General features: G+C 40.7%; 1 protein-coding gene across 3 annotated transcripts in view; it reads left to right on the top strand.

The window, feature by feature from the left end:
• Positions 1-26,639, top strand: part of SLC25A48 (solute carrier family 25 member 48) — a 160,580-nt gene that overhangs the window by 91,960 nt on the left and 41,981 nt on the right. For all 3 annotated transcript variants that reach the window (XM_073573795.1, XM_073573796.1, XM_073573794.1), the window contains one exon: positions 23,156-23,413. In XM_073573795.1, the coding sequence (XP_073429896.1) occupies positions 23,156-23,413 (258 nt within the window). The remainder of the gene's footprint in view (positions 1-23,155; positions 23,414-26,639) is intronic.

Here is a 26,639-nt window from a genome sequence, read left to right as displayed (position 1 = left end):
GTTTCCAAGGTAGGTGAGAGTCTGAAAAGTTATGGTAGAGAGTTCCAGGGTAGGGGGGATGCATGGGAGAAATCTTGTATGCAATTGTGGGAAGAGGGGAGTAGAGAAGTAGATCTTGTGAGGATCGGAGGTTGCATGTAGATAAGTACCGGGAGATGAGGTCAGAGATGTATGGAGGGACAGGTTGTGCTTGGCTTTGTATGCCATGGTTAGGGTTTTGACCTGGAGTCTGGGTAATGGGGAGCCAGTGCAGGGATTGACAAAGGGGAGAGGCTAGGGAATAGCAGGGGGACAGGTGGATTAGTCGAACAGCAGAATTTAGAATGGACTGGTGGGGTGCGAGAGTGTTAGAGGGGAGGCCACAGAGCAGGAGGTTGCAGTAGTCAAGGCGGGAGATGATGAGGGCATGACTAGGGTTTTTGCAGATTCTTTGTTGAGGAATATACGAATCCGTGAAATATTTTTGAGTTGAAGTCGGCAGGAAGTGGAAAGGGCTTGGATATGTGGTTTGAAAGAGAGATCAGTGTCAGGGATTACCCTGAGGCAGCGAGCTTGTGGGACTAAGGAGAGTACGCAGCCATTTACTTTAATGTATAAGTCCACTAAGGGGGTCGAATGAGATGGGGGAAAGATGATGAATTCTGTTTTGTAAATGGAGAAGAGCGGGGTCCTAGGTCTGAACCTTGCGGGACTCTGACAGATAGGAGGTGAGGTGAGGAGGTGTTGTGTGAGTGGGAGATACTGAATGTCTGGTCTGTAAGGTATGACAAGATCCAAGATAGGGCCAAGTCTGTGATGCCAAGAGATGATAGGGTCTGTAGTAATAGGGAATGGTCCACTGTGTCAAAGGCAGAGGACAGGTCTAGGAGGAGGAGGACAGAGTAGTGTCGCTTGGCTTTGGCAGTTAGTAGGTCATTGGTGACCTTAGTTAGGGCAGTTTAAGTTTAAGCCAAATTGTAGGAGCGGTCGAAGAGGGCGCAAGTAGAGAGGTGGGTGTACAGTTCAAGATGGATGTGTCGTTCCAGTAGTTTTGAGGCATAGGGGAGAATTAATATAGGGTGATAGCTAGATACAGAGGATGGGTCAAGAGAGGTCTATTTGAGGATAGGTGTGATTGTGGCATGTTTAAAGCTTGAGGGGAAAACACCAGTTGTTGGTGATAGGTTGAAGAGATGGGCTAGGGTTGGGATGAAGACTGTGGTGAGGTTTAGGATAAAATGGGATGGGAACAGGTCAAGTGCACAGGTGGTGAGATGTGATCTTGAGAGTAGAGTGGAGAGCCGGTCTTATGTAATGGTGGAGAAGTTGGTTTTGGAGGAGGGCTGGGCAGTTAGGAGGAAGGGCTCTGGGGATTGTCGACCAAAACAGTCTCTGATGATATCAATCTTCTGCTTGAAAAATGAGGCAAGGCCTTCAGCTGAGACGAGTGGAGAGGGAGGTGATGCTGTGGGACGGAGGAGAGAAATGAAAATGTTGAATAGCTGTTTAGGGTTGTGAGACAGGGAGGATATGAGAGTTGATAAGTAGACTTGTTTTGCTGCAGCGAGTGTGGCCTTGAAAGTAGTGAGGGACTGTTTGAATGTGATGAACTGTTCGTTGGAGTGTGATCTTTTCCATCTCTGCTCAGCAACCCTAGAAGCCCACCTCAGTTCTTTGGTCAGGCTGGTGTGCCAGGTCTGTCTGTTGATTTTGTGAGCTTTGGTATGTGTGAGGGGTTACTGATTCTAGAGCTATAGCTATTGTGGTATTGTGGTATTATAAAGAGCGGCAGCGGCATCCACATTATGTAGGGAACTTATGTCTGTAAGAGGGAAAAGGGATTCAGACAGTGAGTGTAGATTGAGGTGTTTAAGATTTCTGCAAGGGTGTGCAAGTTTATGGGGTGGGGATTGTGGACCTGGAGAGGAGAGGGAAGAGAATGTAATTAGGTTATGGTCAGAAAGAGGTAGAGGTGAGTTAGCGAGGTTAGATAGGGAGCAGAGGTGGGTGAAGATGAGGTCCAATATGAGGCCATCTTTGTGAGTGGCTGCAGAAGACCTTTGATTGAGGCCGATAGAGGAAGTGAGAGATAGAAGTTTAGTGGCAGCTGAGAGGGAAGTGTCAATGGGGATGTTAAAGTCGCCCAAGAAGATAGTGGTGATGTCAGCGGAAAGGAAATGAAGTAGCCAGGTGGTGAAGTGGTCTATCAAGGAGGTTGGAGGGGGAGTAGATGCGCACAGCGTGCACCGCAAAGGAATGGAGGGTAACAGAGGGTGGCAGTGGGATTGGAGTGAAGGAGCAGTTATCTGACAGGAGAAAACAAACTCCTACACCATCTTTGCTGCTGGGGCGGGGGGTGAGGGAAAGGTGAAACCCTCCATATGAAAGTGCAGCAGGAGAGGCCGTGTCAGAGGGGGTGAGCCAGGTTTCGGTGATGGCAAGGAAGGAACATTTGTGAGCAATGAAAAGATCATGGATGTAGAAAAGTTTGTTGCAGACAGAGCGAGCGTTCCATAGAGCTCCTGTTAGTGGGACTGAGGTAGTGGGGACCGGGTGAATGGGTATAAGGTTAGAGAGGTTACGGAAAGTTGAGACAGAGCATGGATGGGAGGTAGAAATGACTGTAGGAATGTGGTGAGGAGGACTAGGATTTGGAGAAATATCACTGACAGTGATGAGTGGCAGATAAAGTGTAAGCAGGTGGGAGCAGGAGAGGGCATGAGGAGGCTATCTGTGTTTGGAGACAGAGGATTGTATTTTTATGAACAGTTCTGAGGAGGAGGTGAGATGGATGGGGAGGATGGAGTGAGAGATTAATAGTTCCTTACTAGGTGTAGGGATTAGGGGGATTAGCAAAAAGTGAAGGATTATAGGAGTGAGAGTGAAAACAAGCAGAAACATTGTTTACAGTGACTGTATCCAGCTACCTTCAGTTCCCTTCTGGTTCAACTCCAGATTTATTCTGAGCATCACACTTGTATTATACACATTTATGTGATACACGGGGCAGACTGACATCTTGGCAGACTTAGGGTCTGGGTCTGCAATATATTTGCAAGAAAATGCATTCAGGTGTGAAGCAGAGAGGAGTGGTCTGTGCTCATTTTTGTCAGATAATTAAGAATAAACCAGATGCATATGATTAAGGCAGTGTAAACAAGCTCAGAAATAACATTGGGATAAAGCAGTGGTTAGCTGAAACGTACCAAGTGAATGCTAGCAACAGATGTAAGAAAAGTCTGTGTGGAAAGTTGGGTTATGTAACGAGTGAATGCTAGCAGCAGAGGTAAGAAAAGTCTGTGAGGAAAGATGGGTTACATACAGTGGGTACAGAAAGTATTCAAACCCCTTTAAATTTTTCACTCTTTATTTCATTGCAGCCATTTGGTAAATTCAAAAAAGTTCATTTTTTCTCATTAATGTACACTCTGCACTCCATCTTGACTGAAAAAAAAACAGAAATGTAGAAATTTATGCAAATTTATTAAAAAAGAAAACTGAAATATGACATGGTCATAAGTATTCAGATCCTTTGCTCAGTATTGAGTAGAGGCACCTTTTTGAGCTAATACAGACATGAGTCTTCTTGGAAATGATGCAACAAGTTTTTCACACCTGGATTTGGGGATCCTCTGCTATCCTCCTTGCAGATCCTCTCCAGTTCCATCAGGCTGGAGGGTGAATGTTAGTGGACAGCCATTTTCATGTCTCTCCAGAGAAGCTTAATTTGGTTTAAGTTAGGGCTCTGGCTGGGCCAGTCAAGAATGGCCACAGAGTTGTTCTGAAGCCACTCCTTTGTTATTTAAGCTGTGTGCTTAGGGTCATTGTCTTGTTGGAAGGTGAACTTTTGGCCAAGTCTGAGGTCCAGAGCACTCTGGAAGAGGTTTTCATCCAGGATATCTCTGTACTTGGCTGCATTTATGTTTCATTCAATTGCAACCAGTCGTCCTGTCCCTGCAGCTGAAAAACACCCCCAAAGCATGATGCTGCCACCACCATGTTTCACTGTTGGGATTGTATTGGGCAGGTGATAAGCAGTACTTGGTTTTCTCCACACATGCCACTTAGAATTACCACCAAAAATATCTATCTTTGTCTCATCAGACCAGAGAATCTTATTTCTCATAGTCTGGGAGTCCTTAATGTGTTTTTTAGCAAACTCTATGCTGGCTTTTATATGTCTGGCACTGAGGAGAGGTTTCCAATGGGCCATTCTGCCATAAAGGCCCGACTAGTGGAGGGCTGCAGTGATAGTTGACTTTGTGGAGCTTTTTCCCACCTCTCTACTGCATCTGTGGAGCTCAGCCAGAGTGATATTGGGGTTCTTCTTTGCCTCTTTCACCAAGGCCCTTCTCCCAAGATTGCTCTGCTTGGCTGGAAGGACAGGTCTAGAAAGATTTCTGGTGGTCCCAAACTTTTTCCATTTATGGATTATGGAGGCCAATGTGCTCTTAGGGACTTTGAGTACTGCAGAAATTCTTTTGTAACCTTGGTCAGATCTCTGCCTTTCCACAATTCTGTCTCTGAGCACCTTGGCCAGTTCCTTTGACCTCATGATTCTCATTTGGCCTGACATGCACTGTGAGCTGTGAGGTCTTATATAGACAGGACTTGATTTGTAAAGGCACACACCTATCAGTTTAGTTAAACACAGCTGGACTCCAATGAAGGAGTAGAACCATCTCAAGGAGGATCACAAGGAAATGGACAGCATGTGACTTAAATATGAGTGTCTGAGGAAAGAGTTTGAATCATCATGACCATGTGATATTTCAGTTTTTCTTTTTTAATAAATTTGCAAAAATTTCTACATTTCTTTTTTTTCAGTCAAAATGAGGTGCAGAGTGTACATTAATGAGAAAAAAATGAACTTTTTTGAATTTACCAAATGGCTGCAATGAAACAAAGAGTGAAAAATGTAAAGGGGTCTGAATACTTTCCGTACCCACTGTACCTGTGAGAATAAAAAATAAGTGGACATACTGATTAGAGTGCGATAGTGGCAGATGGCAGGACACAGTCTGTATACATGATACTGGATTAATTCTGAGCATCACACTTGTATGATACACACTTATGTGATACACCAGGCAGAATCTTCCTTTACAGCTGTTTTAACCCTTTGATGACTGTTCTGTTTCTTGCTTTCCAAACTCTGCAGTCTGCTTTAAGGTGGCTGGGATTTTTACAGACCAAACATTCACAAGTTTCTCTTAGATTGCTCTTATATTTAGGGAAATCCTGTGTCTTTAATGCTGTTTCTGCTCTGGATTCATTACTGCTGCTTACATGCTGCGTTTTTCTCTTGAATTCATCCATAAGTTTGCCTTTAACATACTCTAGTGTCAGCTCATCATCTGACCATGCATCTAGTGCAGTCATGAGTGTGTCACAACTTTTTGGAAGACCACTTAATACAAGTGCAGCAAAATGAAAATCTTTAATTTATTCTCCAATACCCCTGATACACTCAACAATCACTAGGGTGTTTCTTATATAGTCCTGTATATTCTGTCCATCACTTAGCTTAGACTGATATAGCTTTCTCATGAGATAAAGCTTATTACTGAGATTTGATCTTTCATGCACTTTCTGTAACTTATCCCACATCTTTGCAGTTGCACACTTGCATATATCATCTACACTGAGGGAGATGGTGCTTTGTGCTTTCTCATCCTTCTCTAGCCAATCAACTGGTAATGGATGAGGCACTTGCTCCTGAGTATATTTCTACATACCTTCTCATTTGAGCAGCATATTCACCTTGAATTTCCAGTACTGGTAGGTCTGGTTAGTGAGACTTGGCACTGAGAACTTGACACGATTGCTGCTAGTGGACATCTTCTCTGTTGCTCTGTGCTGCTTTTGCTCTGGGATTCTGTTGCGTGTTAGGCCGGGGTCACATTAGCGTATGCGTCTGATGCGAGAGCATCAGATGCGATATGCTAATAACCCTCGGCTCCTGCTCTGCTGTGAGCGGGAGCCGAGTATCATGCTACTGTTCTCCGAGCCTCTTGCACAGATTGGATCGGAGCACAAGTGCGTAGGAGACAGAGAAACTAATTTCTTCATCTCTTCCATAGCCGGGGTCAGCGTATATCGCACAACACTCAGATGACATCTGAGTGATGTGCGCTGTGTCAATTGCACCCATAGACTTTTATAGGTGCGAGTGGGTCGAGACTCGTCGAGTCTCAGTGCCAATCACAGCATGCTACAATTTCTCTCGCACTTAGAATACGGGTGAGAAAAAAAGGTGATGGGAGCTGTCCTATACATTAACAGTGGTGCGAGTGCTATGCAATGTTTTATCCCATATCACTCGTCCGTATTCAGCACAAGTGTGACCCCAGCCTTACTCTGGGGTTCTGTGTCACTCTGGGCCCATAACCTGTTGGCAGCGGATTATTCAGGATACTCTCCAAGCGTGTGACTACAGAACGTCTTTATTCAGGAACAAACAGCAATAATATATGAGTAGCTTAATAGATCAGGAATAAATAATGTCTGTGTCTCTATCTGTGCATCATCTACAGCAGGCTGCTTCTCTCATACACAGAAACAGGAAAAAAAAGGAAATACAGTCACATGCTCTCCCTGTGTGAGCCTCTGGGAGTTTTTTTTTGTTCTAACTTTGAACAGCATACAAATCTAGTAAATAAACACTTATAGACAGGAATGGAGTTGTTGCACCAAACATATTCCAACACAATCTCTAAAAGCAAGTTTGTTCTTGATCCCACTGTATAGGCTGGCGTAGAAGATAACGGGGAGAGCATAATTGTTCCTAGTCGATTCACTAGTTAGGGTGCACATCTGGCTGGTATAACGTCCAATAAAGTTAGTCCCTTGTCTAATACGAAGTATGGAATTTGCAGCTGATTGAAAACATCCAGGTTCATCAAACATACTTTCAAAGTATCACTTTATGGTGCCTTGGATTTGTCTGAATTTCTACTATTTTTGAACCTGGTGGGAGGCCCTGCCAAGCAAACACAACTTCATCAATGATGCATCGGAATAATATACTGGACTGTCGCAGTGACTGGTTGTAACACTGTTTCAACCTGCAAACACACTGCGACGCAAATGTATTCCTAAATACATTGGATTTTATAACACTTTTCGCAACTCACTTGTGACTTGCGACTTATTTTTGCAACTTTACATTAAAATCAGAGCTCTAAAATAGTTGAGCAACATCAGGTCAGACAAGTTGCACAAATATATTTGTTGCGCGACTTCTCAGAAAATTGCAGTCATGCGACACATATTACCATTAAAATAGACTAAGCTGCTTTTGACAATGCCATACTTTTCCCTTGCACTAGTTTTAATGCATCTCCCCTTATATGTTAATGATGAGATTCTACTTGTGGATAGTTTCTGGACAATAACATACTATTAGATCTAATACTCCGAGTCAGTTACTTAGGTTATATTCTTTTATGACATTGATAGTTTAACACAGGTGAAAGCACAGTACTCCTTATGTTGTTAGTACAGAGTCAGAGTCAATGGTCCATAGAGGTCATTATATAGAGTACACACAAGGACAGGTTGAGTAAGGAATAATGAATATTTACATTACAAACAAGGAGAATCTGAGTCATAATGTATCTCAAAATATAAATATTTTATTCCTCACGCCCCCTTGAGGAAGCGAGAGTCACGCTAGCGAAACGCGCGTTGGGGTCTGCGGTCACCTTGTGGACAGGTGACTCTACACACATGGGTAATTAACCCTTTACACTTTTTTTGCACAGTCTATGCTTAGCATATTATAATATAGCAATGCTTCACTTATGTTATTTATGTGAGCTTTTTGGGTGGATTAGTGCAGTCCCAATTATTGTGGGCGATTTACGGCTTATCCTGCCTTTCTTTGTGATGCTAATCTTTGTGAGCGTTGCTTTCTATATATATTTTTATGCATGCTTTACTGTCCTGATCTACTTTGCGACTGCGATTTCTTTCACTGTCTTTGTGGATCACACTTTTTTATCCATATTTGATAACATCATAATTAATGTGTATTAAATTATCTTATGTGGTATATATTTACCCTAAATAAAATATTTATGTTTTGAGATACATTATGACCCAGGTTCTCCTTGTTTGTAACTGATTGTTCGGAGTCTGTATATTTGCAGATTATGGTTGCGCTTTATAACTGGTAATCGATATATTATGAAAATTTACATGCTATACCTTGGTGAAATGTTATGTTCACTCTACGTAGGAGCAAGTACAGGAAGTGTCCTAGTTTACATGGCCTTGTCCATTGACCTTATCATTTCGATTTTGGCCGTAAACGGACATTAAAATTAACAAACGTTACATAAGTCTTTCATAGACATCAAGAGCTACGAAACAGAACCATTCCTGAAGTAGTTAACATTTTCTACATAAAGTATTAATGGTTGTCCTCACGGACACGCAAGCAAAAGCACAAATAAGGCAAAAATTGATTAAGTTCTTAATAATAATCAGTAAAAGCTCTTTCAGCACTTTATGCAGAGGTGAACTTTCATTTAATTATTTATTTCTGATATGAATATTAAAATAACTCTGTCGTTTCACCAGCATTGCAGTAAAATACAGCATGATATATCTTATTACTTATATGCGACTTTTACAAAGGTAAATGTATAAACACAAACAAACATCACTCACTATGGTGGAGCCAGGACAAAAGGAGCATTGAAGCACTTCGGGTTATATTGTTGCTCACTTCTACCTGTGTAAGCTTTATGTGTTGTATTACCATCATTATTTGTCAGCTTCTATGTTCCTATACATTGTACATCCTACTAGTATTTTGGACTAGTCACCTATATGTGCTATCAGCACTACTGCAGCCTGACATTTTGCTATCTTCTGTTAGGTCCCCTTCACAATTCCAAATAAAACCAGTACCAGCAAAGAACATTACCAGAGTCATCATTGTTTTGAATTAGTGTGCATCAGTATTTCATCCACACGCCATCAGTTTTTCCAGTATGGCAAAATTAAATTCCAAAGCTTCTCTTCTCCTTTGCAATGCAAATATGTACAGCACACGGATGGCACATGGATGCCATCCATGTACTATTCGTGTTTTGCAAGGACCTATAGATTTGTGTTTATTGGCCCTTGTCAATAACATGTGTGGTTTGCACAGACACACGGTCCATATAAAAACATAGACATGTGCACAGCAGCATAGCCTATATTGATTATTTTTATTTATTGCACCTGGAAATCCCAGCAGAAGCGAGTGAGTAGGCCCTGGTCTGAGAGGAATTCACACGCACGGCTGAGTCCTGTAGCTGTTAGTAGGCCTCAGCCTGAGTGGGGCTTGCATGTGCCACTTACGATTATGTCACGGCGGGTCGCCATGGTGATGAACCTATCAGGCAACCCACTTCGCTCCTCCGGATGATGGCACAAGATCCTGGGCAGACCATGAGTAAGACATAAAGTCGAAACACGTAGGTATTATAACTTTGGAATGCACTACTGTCAATGTCATTGAGGTTTTTTAAGTGCATAATTAATGCTAAGTTTTATACTCAAGATTTCAAGCTTCTTCCTTGCTGGATCTTTGTCTCCCTCTTCAAATTGACCTGGGCCGCAGGGGGTACAGACAGTGGCCTGTTCACATGGTGGCCCCTGTCACAAGTGGGAAACACTGATCCATCGGCCCTCTCCTGTTCGCTAATTTACTTCAGTGAGGTGCGGGTGTCTCAGGCTGTACATGATACAGGCAGAGGGAGTCCTTGGCTTGGTCATCAGCCCATCCACAGCCCCCCGGTTCATGCTGCTTGTTTGTTTCGAGCAATATCCTCCAGCAAAGAATGGCCTTCAAGGGCCCTGACATCTGGGATCTTTTTACCTTCTGCTTTTGCCAATCAGTTTTCAGACAGCTCATTAAGAAGAAATAGGGTGTCGAACGGTGCAGAACTACACTTAGATTCAGGAATTGTGGCTGGAAGGATCACAGCTACTACTCTGTGTCATCTCTGTTCCCACCTATTTTTGTGTCTTCAGGTCTAGTGTGTAGACTGGGGATGAACTACACTGATATGGGTCAAGAGGGGGAAGGTCGGTCACATGTGGTCAGGGAGGTTTTGGCAAATGTAAGGGAATTGCTAACTTGCTTGGGGGTAGGGCAACCCCTACACACCTCGCTGCGTGGGTTACACCTCATTCTGTTAGTCATAGCAGGATCATCAGGGTCTTAGATATGAGCCCCTGGCCCAGTCTCAATGATTGCATAGACAGAGAAAAAGGAGGATAGGATTCATCTTGACCATAGGGCACATAGGGATGTATATATCTGCTTTGCTTGTCAGACAAGAATTAAACTGTTTTCATAGGATCAGCAGTAGAAAGGATAGCAGGCAACTAATTTCTTTTAGTTTGTTAGAGCGATTAAGGGGAAGCTAAGTCAGTCTGTCTTTTTTGCTAAGCTTTTTCACTGGAATTTTTTGGTGTTCTGATAATTGGGAAGATTGTTGTCCTGAGTAAGAATCGGGTAGGTGGATTATTAGCTGTTGATGTTACAGCTACACCTCGGGGAGTGGAAATCTGGATTTGAAATCAAAAACTGTCCAGGCAGGAAAAGGAAGGCAGATAACTTTGGGAACAATTCCCGATTCTATTATGTGCCCATTATGTTGTTTCAAGGGTTTTAACATTTTTTAGGTCTTGTCAGGATGGACTTTTGTTGTGCCATGAGGATGGGTCCTTTTTGTCTTGGTATCAATTTTCCACTATATTTGCGAAATGTATGACTGCCTTAGGGTTAGATTTTTCACGTTTCGCCCCACATTCTTTTCCCAACGGGGTTGCGACAGAGGCAGCTGATTTCGGTTTAAGATTATCAAGCGAATTGGTCACTGGGAGTCCCAATGTTATTGTTCCTGTATTAGACCTCAGGCACTGGTTGAAGGGTGATGGTTGCAATGGTGGGAGTGGGGTTTGAAGAGATTGTCTTAAGGGTCAGTTTATAATTGATCTGATTTAATTGTGTTTACTTCCATTTACAAGGCCGGATCCTCTTTTGGTTTGGATTATGGGACATTCGTATTGGGGTGCAATTCGGGCAGATGTAAAGACAGAGGGTAGACAGCTCATTTTTTCTAGAACAGCAGCAATCATCAGGTGACTTGGTTTTTGAAGTATGGGTTGGCAAAGAGTTTTGCAGGAGATACATTGCAGTGCTAATTTAGACAGGGCTCCAGACATTTTAGTTTTACATGTAGGAGGCAGTGATCTGGGGATTAGTACTTTTAGGGAGCTGATTAGGGATAAATAAAAAAAAAATTATTGTGCCTCCAAGTGTCTAATTACAATTTTCAGATAAAGGCTAATAGGCAGTATCCAGTATGATGCTGTATGAGGACAGATAGAAGGCAATAATGATCTTTCTGTTCCCATCAGAAAGTAGTCAACCTGCATAAACGGGCCAGTAAGCGAGCTTCGATTGTCTTATGTATAGTCAATTAGCGGTCATTATCTGGCCTAGATCAGCCAGTCTAAATGGAAAATTTCCTTTATAAATTCCATTACTTTTGTGGAATAAATTAAATTATAATCAATTCATTTGCTAACTCTGGGCATTTTTCAAAAACTTGGCTGAGCTAGAATAAATCCATCAAAAGTTGTAAAATTTTTGTTCTATTGTTTTTTTGCGCACAATATTTAACCTCCTGACATTGGATATACAGGAATGTCCTGTGTTGCAAGTAGTCCCCTCAAATAGACATTCCTGTATGTGTTGTGGGAAAAATGATTACTGTGACAAAAGTCATTGATAGGGTAAAGATTCCTGCAGTCCCCAACAGCAGGTCATCTTCCCTCAATATCCAGGAGAAGGTTCCCAATCTCTCCATATGAACGAGGACTGTGATTCGCAGGTCAAATACAACCAGCCAACCACAGCATTTGAAAAGTGCATTTGATTAAAAAAGTCCCTTACACAACACCAATCACTATGTAGACCCTCTTAAATGTGGCAGTGATCCCACCTGCAGGAAACACTGTAGTTGTGTAAAATAATGCTTATCCTGTAAAATACTCAGGACTAGTTACCAGATAAAAATGTAGTGGTTTATTTGGATTCTTCCATCAAAGAAAAGATTATTACAGAAAAATATAAAAATAGGTGAAAGAGAAATTGTCCATTAGTTAATTGCAAAAGCTTGTCACCTTCTTTCTCTGGGATGGCAAATGGTAAAAATGGCATCTGGCTCTGTTCAGCTTCTCAAATAGCAAGGTTACATACCAGCTGTTCATCTATGTCCGTGAAGAGATGACAACTTGCGTCTGTGTCTCATGATGGTGAGGGAATGATCGAGCGACCTCTACAGTTAGCCATGAATTATATACGTCTCTTGAAGCACGTGATCCTGGTATATATGGAGTTGTCCTGTACCATGAGCCAAGCTTAAAAATAGCCTATGTCGTGTAAGCTAAAGCAATGTACAGAACTGAGTCTTATAAGAATACAACTCCATAACTAATATATAAATCCATAACTAATATAAATGCATAACTAATAATATTTAACAATTCCCCCTTTTGAGGGAGACAGACATTAATTGGAACCCTCAAAATATAACAAGATCTTCTTTCTTCTTTTCTTCTTCTTTGACAAAATAATTTAATATCAATAATAATAATAATATCAGATTACCGTTATAAGTACTCAATGACATAATTGATGTGAATTCATGTTATGGTAAGCCGTGAACAATATTCATATAAAATATGTATAATTATACTTCCCTAAGTCTAAATTGAAGCATCTCAGGTCCAGTCATCATCATCTGATGTCATCTGGTCTTCATTTTGATGTCTTCTGTCTCCTTCTTGGTTCTTTTAAAAACACAGTTTTTCTATAGCATATAGATGTTGTAGAAATTGTGTTGTGTATCAAATCAAAGTCCATAAATTCAAATGTTAATACGAAAACAAAGTCTATAGATGAAATGCAGCTTTAATATCTGTGCAGTGTCACCTTTAAAAACCTGGGCTTACATTGGCTCGCCTTGGATATTCTGGAATCCTTCATTGGTACTGGTCTTTGAACAGGTGTGACGTCTTTGGTCAGCAAAGCAAGGGTTAAAATGATTCTTCCTTGTTAAACATAGCACCATAACCAGTCCTTGTCCTAATGCACAGGACATATGTCAGGGTTGTAGCTTCCTGACAATTACCTTATTGTTCACCAGCCTTCATCGAAGCTTTACAGGTGATTGGAAACCTCTGGAACTTGGTAAGAGCGTGATAACACAGTTCATCTCAGCATCATAGGATCATCGTCCTCTGGTTGTCAGGTTAGACACTTTAATTGTGACTGTCAGTGGTGGATACTGCACTTGTGACTGTCAGTGGTAAATTCTGCACTTGTGATTTGACTCAGTCTATTACTCAGACATCATAGCTTTGTTACCTTCTGGGACTTCTGGATAGCGGCATTCTTCTTCTTGCAACTGGTAAGAATCAATTTTAATATGAAAAGTCTTTATTAACGTAATTTCAGTATCTTGCTTGAAGTCTTCATTCCCTATTCTATACCAAATCTGGTAATTTTCCTAACCTATATCACAGCATACCATAGCAATCAGTAATATCCATATAATTATTATCAGAATTTGTACCGTATATGGATTTCAATGTTTGAAATAATAAACCAATAATAAGTGATAATACATTATTATCCATATTTTTTCATGTGATAGAACATTTTTTTATGTCATAGGTGTAATTACCTTTTTCAACCCATAGATGTCAGTGTGTTTTATGTAACCAGTGTTTTCATCTTTATTAATAAGGAATATATTTATTATACTAATAATATGCAGGAATGTATAGCCATGAACCAAAATAAGAATATATGAGTGAGCGAATGAAGGAATAAAAGAATTGTTGCATATAACTCAGAAGTGAAACATTTTCCTTTGTAATAGAACCATATCATTGCTATATTTAATGAAGCAATATTCTCAGTAGATATTACTTTACTAAATATTGATGAAAGAAAAAATAAAAATTTAAGAATTAAAATAAAAATAGATTAAAAAATTGAAAATTAAAAATAAGAATAAGAATAAAAATATAAATAAGAATAAGGCCTTTATGTTGATGCAGAGTAGTTATGTCTTCAGTAACATATACCCTTAATATTTCCATGATCTGGATTATTTCATAATTGTCATAAAGTTGTGTTACCAAAATATTCAAATTATGCAACTTTGCATGTATTACTCCTCTTAGTGTAAAGAAATGACTCTGTATAATACTTATTATTATACCCAATACTTATACCATCGTACCTTATTAATATTTCTTTTCTATTAAAATGTGTGAAGAAGAGGTATTAATCAAATGTGATGATGTAGTCAGGATCAAAAACATATTTCCCCCTTAATACCAAAAAATATTGTTTCATAAAATTCATTTATCAAAACCAAAATGAAAATAATTAATTTATAAATTGTGTAAATATTATACTTGCTTATACCATTATTTGTCTGAAGAGGTGTAACCATCTATGTAACCATTAAAACTAATTTGAATATCATAAAATTATCCTTTGGAAAAATTAATTTAAATGTAGATTTTCTTTATAAACCATTTTGATGTGCAATTGCACTTATCCACAATTAACTAAATCAAGAAATAATAATTACTATAGAAATATAGAAATATATGTTGTGTAGATAATATTTCATTATATATCCAAATATTCTAATAATTTAACTGATCTAAAGATAAAGGCTTTTGGTTTTTTTTGTTTGTTTTTTTCTTGCATTCAGAATCCTGAGGCCTCACACAACAAACGTATCACATTACTCGCTCAGCAGCTGCTCCTACACTCAGTCACTGTCACTCAGACTGTGTCACATATTATCCCACATACGAAGGTGTGATGAATACACGTATTTTAACCCAAATTATCAATGCATTGTAAACTATTTAAAATTAGTCTTAATATTTCTTTGAATATTCCCCAAATACACATGACATAAATATATGTTGTATTGCTATACTTGACATTTAGGCCTGGAAAAAATTCCATTGGTTTACAAAAGTTGAGACCCCCTAAAAAATTATTTTCCTAAAGAACAGGGACGTAGTATACTGGTATACCTATTATTAGAACAAGGTTCAAATTTCACATGCTGTGGTTATCATTCATGCCATGCAGTAAAGGCACACACAAAACACATTTTAAAATGCAGTTAGTTATTTTCTTTTTAAGTGTTAAATATAAAATCATGCAATTATTGCAACTTCCTGTGTAAATAAAGGCATAAATCCTTGTAAGAGAATTTTTCCCGATTAAGTCCTGCTTTGAAATAAAAATTCTAAGGAAAAATAAAAGAGAAGGTTAATATCATATTCATAATTCTAAATATTATTACTGAAGTAGATTACTTCTACAAACACTATATACTGTATGAATATCTATCCACAAACCATAAAACTACAGGATTATACTCTATATAATAATTACATATAACTGACTAATTGTATAATTCTTTTGCATAATATATATATTACTTTTTCTAGCCAATTCCTACACCCATACTTATTTCTCTGCAAAAAATATCCTGAAAAGTTCTTGCCATTTTGAAGCTGATAGATTCTTGGAGCAGAGTATTCAGTTTACAGGCCATGATGTCACTCACCACCTGCTTCTGTCTGTCAAATTCGGCCATCTTTGTTACAGAAAGAAGATCAGAACTTGGAAATTTATAGGCTTAAACTGTGAAGTTTTTTCGGTGTTCCTTTGCATCATTCCATATGGCTTATAACAAACATGTGATTTTCTTCGTTCTTCATAGATTTGATTTTGGGGAAAACTCATTTTAGAAGGCTTTGCTAATACAGGCTTCTGATAAGATATTACTCTGCCTGTCTTCACAAAATTGGCACAATTTACTTTCCTTTCACGATTCTCGTGTTTTCTGGCAAAATCAAGGGATTGCGCACATTCCAATAAAGAATCTTTTTGTGACGCAATAACACGAGATGCAGGATTTAAAAACCAAAATTTGCTTACAAAACTCCTTATGAGGGACTGTGTTTTGACATTCTCACTCAGCATTTTGTACAGACGTTCATATATGGACATAAATGTAAAAGTACATTCCTTCCGACCAATCCTTAATTTTTGAAGAATATCAATATCTGGATGATTTTCATTTGATGAACAAAAAATGAGACATTTTAATCTATCCTTATCAGATAAATTATCATGTTTTTCACCAGATAACTTTAAAGACAATCTCCTAGCAAAGTTTACAGGGATCCACATTTTGAACAACTGATTCTTCTCCTCGTTAGATAAATCAAATTTGTCAACACAGCTTTCAAAAACCTCAGAGTTTCTACAAACATGGATTTTGTTATCATATGCAGGAATGATTTTGCATATTTTTATCAAATTTTTTCTTACTTTACTTCGGAGTTGGGCCTGTGAGTCGTCTATTTTTAGTGGTCCGTCTTTCCCTTGTACATCATCTACGTCAGTTCTGAAGTCTCCTCCTACTTCTCCATTTTGTTCAACGTCTGCAAGGTCACCTTGAATGGCTGCTGCTACTATTTGCCTTTCATCTTGTAACTGCTTTTCTACATTACAATGTATCTCGGGAACATCACTATTTTCCTTTACACAATCATTTTTGGATTTCTCTGACACAGATCTATGATATATATCTACCATCTGTAGAATATTTTTTAATCTCTCTCTTTCTCTGTTGAAAAACTTAGAATCTAACTTCTGATTCGCCATTTCGCACTCTGCATATAAGCTAAGCCATAATACTTCTGGATTAGACTTGTCTACAGACTTAAATTTCAATTTACTCTGCTTAGCATAAGAATTAATGACATCCATTTTATCTTACCTTGAAACTTCTCAGCTTGTTCCTTTGGACAACGCTGGGCTCCAGTCTTCACACGTCTGGCTTCAGCACGTTTGGCACTTGTAGTACTTCTCAATTCTGGCAATTCTTAGTCCTCACTTCTAGATTCTGTCTGATTCTTGTGAGTAGTGGAGTTCCTGATAACTTGCACATATGACTGACGTTAGCAAAGTTCAATCCCCCTTTTGGGCAAGTTGAGGGAAATCCGCAAAAAAGAACAAAAATTCAGATCTGGCTGGCTCTCCAATGTAAAATAACGCTTATCCTGTAAAATACTCAGGACTAGTCACCAGATAAAAATGTAGTGGTTTATTTGGATTCTTCCATCAAAGAAAAGATTATTACAGAAAAATATAAAAATAGGTGAAAGAGAAATTGTCCATTAGTTCATTGCAAAAGCTTGTCACCTTCTTTCTCTGGGATGGCAAATGGTAAAAAAGGCGTCTGGCTCTGTTCAGCTTCTCAAATAGCAAGGTTACATACCAGCTGTTCAGCTATGTCCGTGAAGAGATGACATCTTGCGTCTGTGTCTCATGATGGTGAGGGAATGATCGAGCGACCTCTACAGTTAGCCATGAATCATATACGTCTCTTGAAGCACGTGATCCTGGTATATATGGAGTTGTCCTGTACCATGAGCCAAGCTTAAAAATAGCCTATGTCATGTAAGCTAAAGCAATGTACAGAACTGAGTCTTATAAGAATACAACTCCATAACTAATATATAAATCCATAACTAATATAAATGCATAACTAATAATATTTAACAAGTTGGTCAGTCTGTGCAGACCAAAACAGTTGCAGTCAAATGGTTAAAATTAAATTTGATCCTCGCTCTGCACTTCTCCACTCCAGGCAGGAACATAGTAGAGGGCAGTTGGGTGAACTTACATGCTGTGATGTGGCCTTTCTGGGACTTGAACTGCACTTCCTGTGCTCATCTAGTTTCTCCTGTGCTGCTACTGTATGTGATTCAATTTCACTTGTAATGACCACAATATCTTTCCCCTGAAACCCAAATCACTGTACCTCTGTTCAGCTGCCATCAAGCGTCGATCAATTATGTAAGTCACTTATCCATTTGCCCTCAATTTTAGCTGCAGTGGATTTTAGTTATTTTTTTTCTTCACAACACCTCTATGTGAGTACATTTTGTGACTACTGAGCACTGATCAGTAATGGACCTCACTGTTCAGCAACCATGCTTAATTTTTGACCATGGATTTTGTCATAGATTTAATTTTAAAAACTATAAAGCTTTCTCAAAGTTCTCATAGTTAACATTGAATCAAGGTTAGCACTATTAAACCCTCTGTTGCAAAAAGGTAATTAAAGTGGGTTATATGATGGATTGCAGACACGGATTCCATGCATAGCTTGCAGAAGAAAGAGGGAGGCAAGAGTCTATTCCACTAAACTTCAGGAAAGCAAATTTCCAATGGATGAGAGATTATCTTGGTACAATTAACTGGGACGATATCCTGAGACATAAAAATACACAAAGAAAATGGGAGACGTTTATTAGCATCCTGAATATGACCTGTGCACAATATATACCGTATGAAAATAAACATGCGAGAAATAGGAAGAAACCACTATGGCTAAATAGAGCTGTAAGGGGCGCAATAAAGGACAAAAAGAAAGCATTTAGAGAATTAAAGCAAGTAGGTAGTGATGAGGCATTAAATAAATACAGAAAATTAGATAAATTCTGTAAAAAGCAAATCAAGACAGCAAAGATTGAGACAGAGAGGCTCATTGCCAGACAAAGTAAAAATAATACCAAAATATTCTCTAATTATATATATAGTGGTCCCCTTAAAAATAGTCTGGGTGAAATGGTAGATGAGGATGAGGAAAAAGCCAATATGCTAAATGACTTTTTTTCAACAGTATTTACACAAGAAAATCCCATGACGGATAACATGATCAGTGATAAAAATTCTCCATTAAATGTCACCTGCTTAACCCAGCAGGATTTACGGCGGCGTCTACAAATCACTAAAATTGACAAATCCCCGGGCCCGGATGGGATACACCCCGAGTACTGCAAGAATTAAGTAAAGTCATAGATAGACCATTATTTTTAATCTCTAAAGATTCCATAATAACAGGGTCTGTACCACAGGACTGGCGTATAGCAAATGTGGTACAATATTCAAAAAGGGGACAAAAACTGAGCTTGGAAATTATAGGCCAGTAAGTTTAACCTCAACTGTGGGTAAAATCCTGGAGGGTTTTCTAAGAGATACTATACTGGAGTATCTGAAGAAGAATAACCTCATGACCCAATATCAACATGGGTTTACGAGGGACCGTTCCTGTCAGACTAATCTGATAAGGTTTTATGAATAGGTAAGTACCGGACTGGACCAAGGGAATGCAGTGGACGTGGTGTACATGGACTTTTCAAAAGCTTTTGATACGGTGCCACACAAAAGGTTGATACATAAAATGAGAACAATGGGGGTAGGGGAAAATATGTGTAAGTGGGTTTAATGCTGGCTCAGGGATAGGAAGCAAAGGGAGGTTGTTAATGGAGCACACTCGGACTGGGTCACGGTTAGCAGTGGGGTACCACAGGGGTCTGTATTGGGCCCGCTTCTTTTTAACATATTTATTAATGACCTTGTAAGGGCCATAGAGAGTGTAATTTCAATATTTGCAGATGACACTAAACTCTGCAGGGTAATCAATACTGAGGAGGACAATTTTATATTACAGGAGGATTTATGTAAACTAGAAGCTTGGGCTGATAAATGGCAAGTGAGCTTTAATGGGGATAAATGTAAGGTCATGAACTTGGGTAGAACAAGTAAGATGTTTAATTATGTGCTTAACTGTAAAACAGTGGGCAAAACTGTCACTGAAAAAGACCTGGGTGTATGGGTGGACGACAAACTCACATTTAGTGGCCAGTGTCAGGCAGCTGCTGCAAAGGCAAATAAGATAATGGGATGTATTAAAAGAGGCATAGATGTTCATGAGGAGAATATAATTTTACCTCTATATAAGTCACTAGTGCGACCACACTTAGAATACTGTGTACAGTTCTGATCTCCGGTGTATAAGAAAGACATAGCTGAACTAGAGCGGGTGCAGAGAAGAGCATCCAAGGTTATTAGGGAACTGGGGGGTCTGCAATACCAAGATAGGTTATTACACTTGGGGTTATTTAGTTTTGCAAATCGAAGGCTTCGGGGTGATCTTATTACAATGTATAAATATATGCGGGGACAGCACAAAGACCTTTCTAATGATCTTTTTACTCTTAGACCTGTGACGGGGACAAGGGGGCATCCTCTACGTCTGGAGGAAAGAAGGTTTAAGCATAATCACAGACGCGGATTCTTTTCTGTAAGAGCAGTGAGACTATGGAACTCTCTGCCATATGATGTTGTAATGAGTGATTCCCTACTAAAATTTAGGAAGGGACTGGATGCCTTTCTTGAAATGTATAATATTACAGGGTATATACACTAGTTTCCTTAATATTGCGTTGATCCAGGGAGCTAGTCTGATTGCCATATGTGGAGTCGGGAAGGAATTTTTTTCCCCAATGTGAAGCTTACTGATTGCCACATGGGGCTTTTTTGCCTTCCTCTGGATCAACATGTTAGGGCAAGTTAGGATAGGATATGGGTTGAACTAGATGGACTTAAAGTCTTCCTTCAACCTTAATAACTATGCTACTATGTTACTATGTTACTCTGGGAGTCATAGTTGCTGCTGGCCCCCTCTGAGTCAGACAGTTCTGGAACCAGATCCCTGCTTGGGCATTCTGATGCTTATCTGGTCCTGATCTCTGATGCGACATTGAGTTGCTGCCTGGCATCATCCTCAACCAAGCTACAGCTCAACATCTCCTTGGTATTGTTTGTCCAATCAAGACTTTGCTCCTCACACAAACGGATCAGAATATATAACTAGCTATGGAATCTGTTCTATGCCCAGGTGGAGACCATTTTAATTGGTACATTTATACAGTGTCTTCAATAAAATGACACCGGATATCATGGTACGCGCACGCGATGATTTCGATGCCATTTTATTGAAGTAATGCACTACAGCGTCAACATAGCAATGCTGCTATGTTGATGTTGTAGTAGAATTCTTCAATAAAATGGCACCGAAATCATTGTGTGCTTGGGTCGCCCTCCCAGGGCTGTGGGGTACTCGGTACCGGGCCGGTCACTCAGAGGGGAAGGTGTCACAGCAGCGGTGACCCGGTCCGTGGCCCTGGGCACCCAAGTAAAAGGGAGATTGAATGGTGGAATGTAGGTGATTAGATGAATAGTTCATGACGCCACCTGGGGTGTTCAGCAAGGGAGATGTTAAGCCGACGCTGCATGCAGATCCTCTGGGACTGGTGGTATGGCGCAGCAAAGATGTTATAGCTCCCCACAGGTGGAGCTGTAGTCCCAGGGCAGTGTAGATGTAGAAGCAAAGGGAAGGCGTAGGTGAGGCAATGTCGGGCACCAAGATGTAGCAGTGCCGGGTGTGTTGGCGCAGGAATAAGTGGAGGATACCAGAGCATGTAGTTCCAAAGCTTTACTCAGTCTGTTGTGCAAACAGGTGTCTGCCTCCGTGCCGTGTCCTCCGGGTCAGGGACTCAGTCAACCTCCAGGCCAGATGGAATACTCCCTTTCAACACTCCGCCAACATGTGCCTTTCTGAACGTCTCCTCTTATAGCGCCTATAAATGAAGTACTCCCAGTACTGAGTTACACTGGAGTTCCTCCTGTCCAATGTTCTTATGAACTTTCCTTGTATGGCAGACAGCTCACTTCTCTGATGCTGTTGTGCCCCCAAGTCTGATGTGGGAATCAAGTATTGTTAACTTCTACTCCTCCGGTGTCTGCTGCAGGATCATTAGTATCCATACAACCTCGGGGACCAGGCCCCGGCCTTGCACTTAGATCTTCTAGGAAGGGTTCTCCTCTAACCCACGTCCTCTGTTCTCTTTTACTCCTCATGTTCCATACTAATCCTTTCTTTCTATGGAAAAATCAGGTTTCCTTTCTATATCTCTTTCTTGTGCCAGCAGACCCAGGTCACTGTGGCCCGCTGCAGCACTTCCTTCATCCATCCCTCTCCCGGGGATCTTCTCTGTCTCACTCTCTGTCCTTCTGCATCCTCACTCACTCTCAGTGACTGACTGACTGCATGCCTGAATGACTGAATCAATGAATCCTAAACTCTTCCCGCTCTTTGTAATATAAACTAACTCCACCCACCTCCCAGCACGTTTCGTGTTCCAAGCAGGGAGCCACCAATGGGTGCTTTGCTATACTCCAAGCAGGGAGCCGCCGAAGGTGCTTTGCTACACTACTTTGTGGTGTGGGGTGCAGATGTTGGAGTGATGTTGGGAGTCTCCACCTTACCTAGATGGTGGGGCACCACACCTCAGGAGGAGGTGCAGTACCTCTGTGGCGACTGAGCCTCAGGGGTGCCACATGCTCATGCCATGATATCCGGTGTCATTTTATTGAAGACACTGTATAAACTGACTGGGGCGGTACAACTGTCAAACCGTAATGCAGGTGTCCTAAGGCGAGCTCAGGGAGGCATGAAACCTCCCGTGGTGCAGAAGGGCATACCACGCAACAGACAACATTTTTTAAGACACTGTGTCTGTGAATTCCCAAATACAGTGTCTTCAATAAAATGGTGCTGGATATTGCAGTATGCACATGTGCTGACTTCAGCACCATTTTCTTGAAGTAATGTGCCACAATGTCACAACGTGCCCACTGAAAATCTGCATTGGGCCTTATTAATACTCATACCAAGCCACAGTTTGAACGCCACTTCTCTACGCTATGTGCACACTAAGTTTATTTAGAAGTTTTTGAAACAGAACTTTAGAGGACACTCTGCAAAATCATTCTAAAAAGCCCACAAAACTCTTCAAAAACATGGCTGTTTCTGCTCAATTGAGCTCCAAAAGTTCAACAAAATACACAATGTGCACATAACCCAAAACCTCTTCAGGAAAAAAGTCACAAAAAAAGTAGTATTTCCTGAAACAGTTTCCATTTGAAAAATTCGTAATTTTTGAACATCTCAAAAAAAATTACAACAAACAGTTGTCAAATGTCAATGTAATCATATAGTCCAGATGATTGTCATAATACAAATATCTAGAAAAAATACATCACAATGTTATTACAAGAGGAATTCAAGTCTCAGAGAATATTTTATTGTATGTTAACATAGACAATTCCACTTACACTTATCTGTTATGTTTACAGACGTCATGTCTCTGACTCAGAATACATCCCTGCGCCATTATCAAACAACCTACAGAGGTCCAGTGCACTGTGTGAACTGTATTTTGAGGAAAGAAGGTCTTTTGGGGATGTATCGTGGAGCAGGAGCAATGCTTCTGAGGGACATTCCAGGATATTGCATGTACTTCATACCTTACATATATTTATGTGAGTGGCTGAAATTAGATTGCCACACAACGCCGAGTGCTTTGTCTGTGTGGCTGGCAGGTGGCATTGCAGGTATGTAACAATAATACTGGCTAATTAGGAACAGTGTTACATTTAGGCTCAAATTTTTTAAAAAAAAACCTGTTATGATTTATTAATACAACTTTATTAAATGGAAAAATATTACCTAAAAAAAACAGAACAGACCCTACCTGAGTCAACCTCAGCCATGGGACAAATACCAAAAACATGAAAGTTACAAAGGAGGGTGATGTATACATACTTAAAGAAACTTCTGAAGGGTTTTAGTTATCACCATCTTTTAATCATTATGGCTTGTTAACATAGTAATGTTGCAGTTTTTGCATGCATTTGTTTCAAACAAATCCAGTAGGGCATCCTCTGCCAAAAAAAACAGAAGAAAATACATATTTATTTATTTCTCATTATAATAATCTTCCTTCTATAATATTGCTTTTTTAAAGTGCCTAATCAGGTAAGAGACAAAATTATTTTATCTTATTAGCCTGAGTTTGAAAAGTGCACTGTCTGTTTCGGTGGTGCCGATCTCTCCCCTCAGCGTTGCTGACCTCACTCTGCATACCAGCATCCCAGGTTGGGTTGATGACTTCGTCATCCACCGCGTCGTCTTCAAGCAGGCTGGTGCTCCTGAATTGGTGACTTAACAATAAGACTTAGCTTCAACTGTGTCTCATTATCATCTTCCTCCACCTTACTCCAAATTTGCTGTTCCCCACCATCATATTCTTGTAGCAGTGTTTGCTCTAAATTTTGTGCATCACTAAACAACATGTCATCCTGACTGTCTTGGAGCATGCAGATTGAGAAGCGACAATGAAGAAATGTTGCCGTAAAAAGCTCCTCGGAGTGTCCTAGTGTGGGATCACTAGTCTACCGGTACTGAACGTGTTGGGAATAAGGAGGATCAGAGTGAGGATTAAGTGATCTGTCGCCATATTTGACTGTAACTACTGTGTTCTTTTATTTGTAGGCCTCTTTCCATTTACAGTAAACAGAAGAATGATGTGCTTTACCATAAAACTCCATCTTGGTCTCTTTTTGGTCTCATTGTTATTATTATTCACTGTTCCACCACCCCAACCACTCCACATACCAGACCTCTGCCCTTCCCTAATAACCTCCCTCTCCAACATCGCTGAAGGAGAGCTTACTCATTTCCTTTCCAAATCACACCTCACCACCTGTGCACTTGACCCCATCCTTTCCCACCTGCTCCCCAACCTCACTAGCACGCTCATTCCAGCCCTAACCCATCTCTTCAACCAATCGATATCTTCTGGTACTTTCCCCTCTGCCTTCAAACGTGCCACCATCACACCCATCCTCAAAAAAACAAACCTTGACCCAACTACTATGCCCAGCTATCGCCCCATATCACTGCTCCCGTTTGCTTCCAAACTCCATGAGCAGCATGTCCATGCTCAACTTTCCTCCCACCTCTCATCTAACTCTCTCCTTGACAACCTCCAATCTGGCTTCCGCCCCCACCACTACACTGAAACTGCCCTGACCAAAATTACTAATGACTTACTCACAGCCAAAGCTAACAGACAGTTCTACATGCTCCTCCTTCTCGATCTGTCCTCTGGTTTCGACACAGTCGACCACTGCCTACTGCTACAGATTCTTTCTTCCCTTGGCATCAAAGACCTTGCCCTGTCCTGGATCGCCTCATACCTTTCCGACCACACATTTAGCGTCTCCCACTTCCACAATACCTCCTCATCCCGCCTTCTCTCTGTTGGAGTGCCCCAAGGCTCTGTCCTGGGTCCCCTACTTTTTTCCATCTATATCCTTGGCCTAGGACAACCCATAAGTGTCCGGTGGCTTCCAGTACCACCTGTATGCAGACGACAGTCAGATCTACCTGTCTGGCCCAGATGTCACCTCTCTGCTATCCAGAATCCCGGAGTGTCTATCAGCCATATCCTGCTTGTTCACCTCTCGCTTCTTGAAACTCAATGTAGACAAAACCCAACTCATCATCTTTCCTCCATCTCTCGTATCTTCCCTACCTGATCTATCTATTATGGTAAATGGCATCACGCTCTCTCCCACACCAGAAATCTGATGCCTTGGAGTAACTCTCGACTCTGCCCTATCCTTCAAACCGCAAGTCCAACTCAAAAATATTTCCAGAATCCGTCCCTTCCTCAGCCCTCAATCTGCTAAAACTCTTGTACACAACGTCGTCATCTCCTGCCTTGACTACTGCAACATTCTCCTCTGTGGCCTCCCTGCTAACTCTCTTGCACCACGCCAGTCTGTCCTCAACTCTGCTGTCTGAGTAATCCACCTCTCTCCTCACTACTCTCCTGTTTCTCCCTTCTGCAAATCCCACCACTGGCTCCCAATTCCCCAATGAATCCAGTTCAAACTACTAACACTGACCTACAAAGCCATTCATAACCTGTCCCCTCCCTATACTGTATCTCTGAAATAATCTCGCAATATCTTCCCTCACGTAATCTTCGATCCTCCCAAGACCTCCGACTCTCCTCCACACTTATCCGTTCCTCACACAACCACCTCCAAGATTTCTCCCGAATATCCCCCATCCTCTGAAATTCCATGCCTCAACACGTCCGATTATCCACAACCCTCGGATGCTTCTAACGACCCCTGAAAACCCATTTTTTTCAGGAAAGCTTACAGCCTGCAATAACCATTCTGCCACCTTACCACCACCTGGGCTACCTCCTCACCGCCAGCAGAGCTGTTGCACCCCGACCTTCTGTCTCTTCCCCATTATCCCATAGAATGTAAGTCCTTAATGACAGGGTCTCCTCTCCCCTCTGCACCAGTCTGTCATTGCAAATTTGTTTACTGTAAACAATATCTATAACTTTGTATGTAACCCCTTCTCATGTACAGCACCATGGAATTAATGGTGCTATGTGAATAAATAACAATAATAATAATAATAATAATAATAATAATAATAATCTCTGTCTCATCTGTCCACAAGACACCTGCGGGCCCTCTAAAAATAGTAGGGGCCCCCTGCTGGACCTCTATGAATTGTGAGGGCTGCCTACTGGCCTGCCAAGTTTCAAACTTTGCAGTATTAATATGAAAAAGAAAATTTGCCTTAAGCAGATGGATAAATGATATTGCTGTAATAATATATGACTATGCAAAGGATAGTCTGCTGCGGGCCCGCCTATAAATGCTTAGTGAGGGTTGGCTGCTGGCCCTCTAAAATTACAGTGAAGACCACCTTATGGAACTCTGACAATAGTGAGGGATACCTGCT

The sequence above is a fragment of the Dendrobates tinctorius genome, unplaced genomic scaffold (assembly GCF_039654945.1).
Source record: "Dendrobates tinctorius isolate UK_male_01 unplaced genomic scaffold, ASM3965494v1 ptg000036l, whole genome shotgun sequence".
NCBI lineage: Eukaryota > Metazoa > Chordata > Amphibia > Anura > Dendrobatidae > Dendrobates > Dendrobates tinctorius.
The sequence above is the reverse complement of the archived record's forward strand: the minus strand, read 5'-3'. Positions and strand labels throughout refer to the sequence as shown.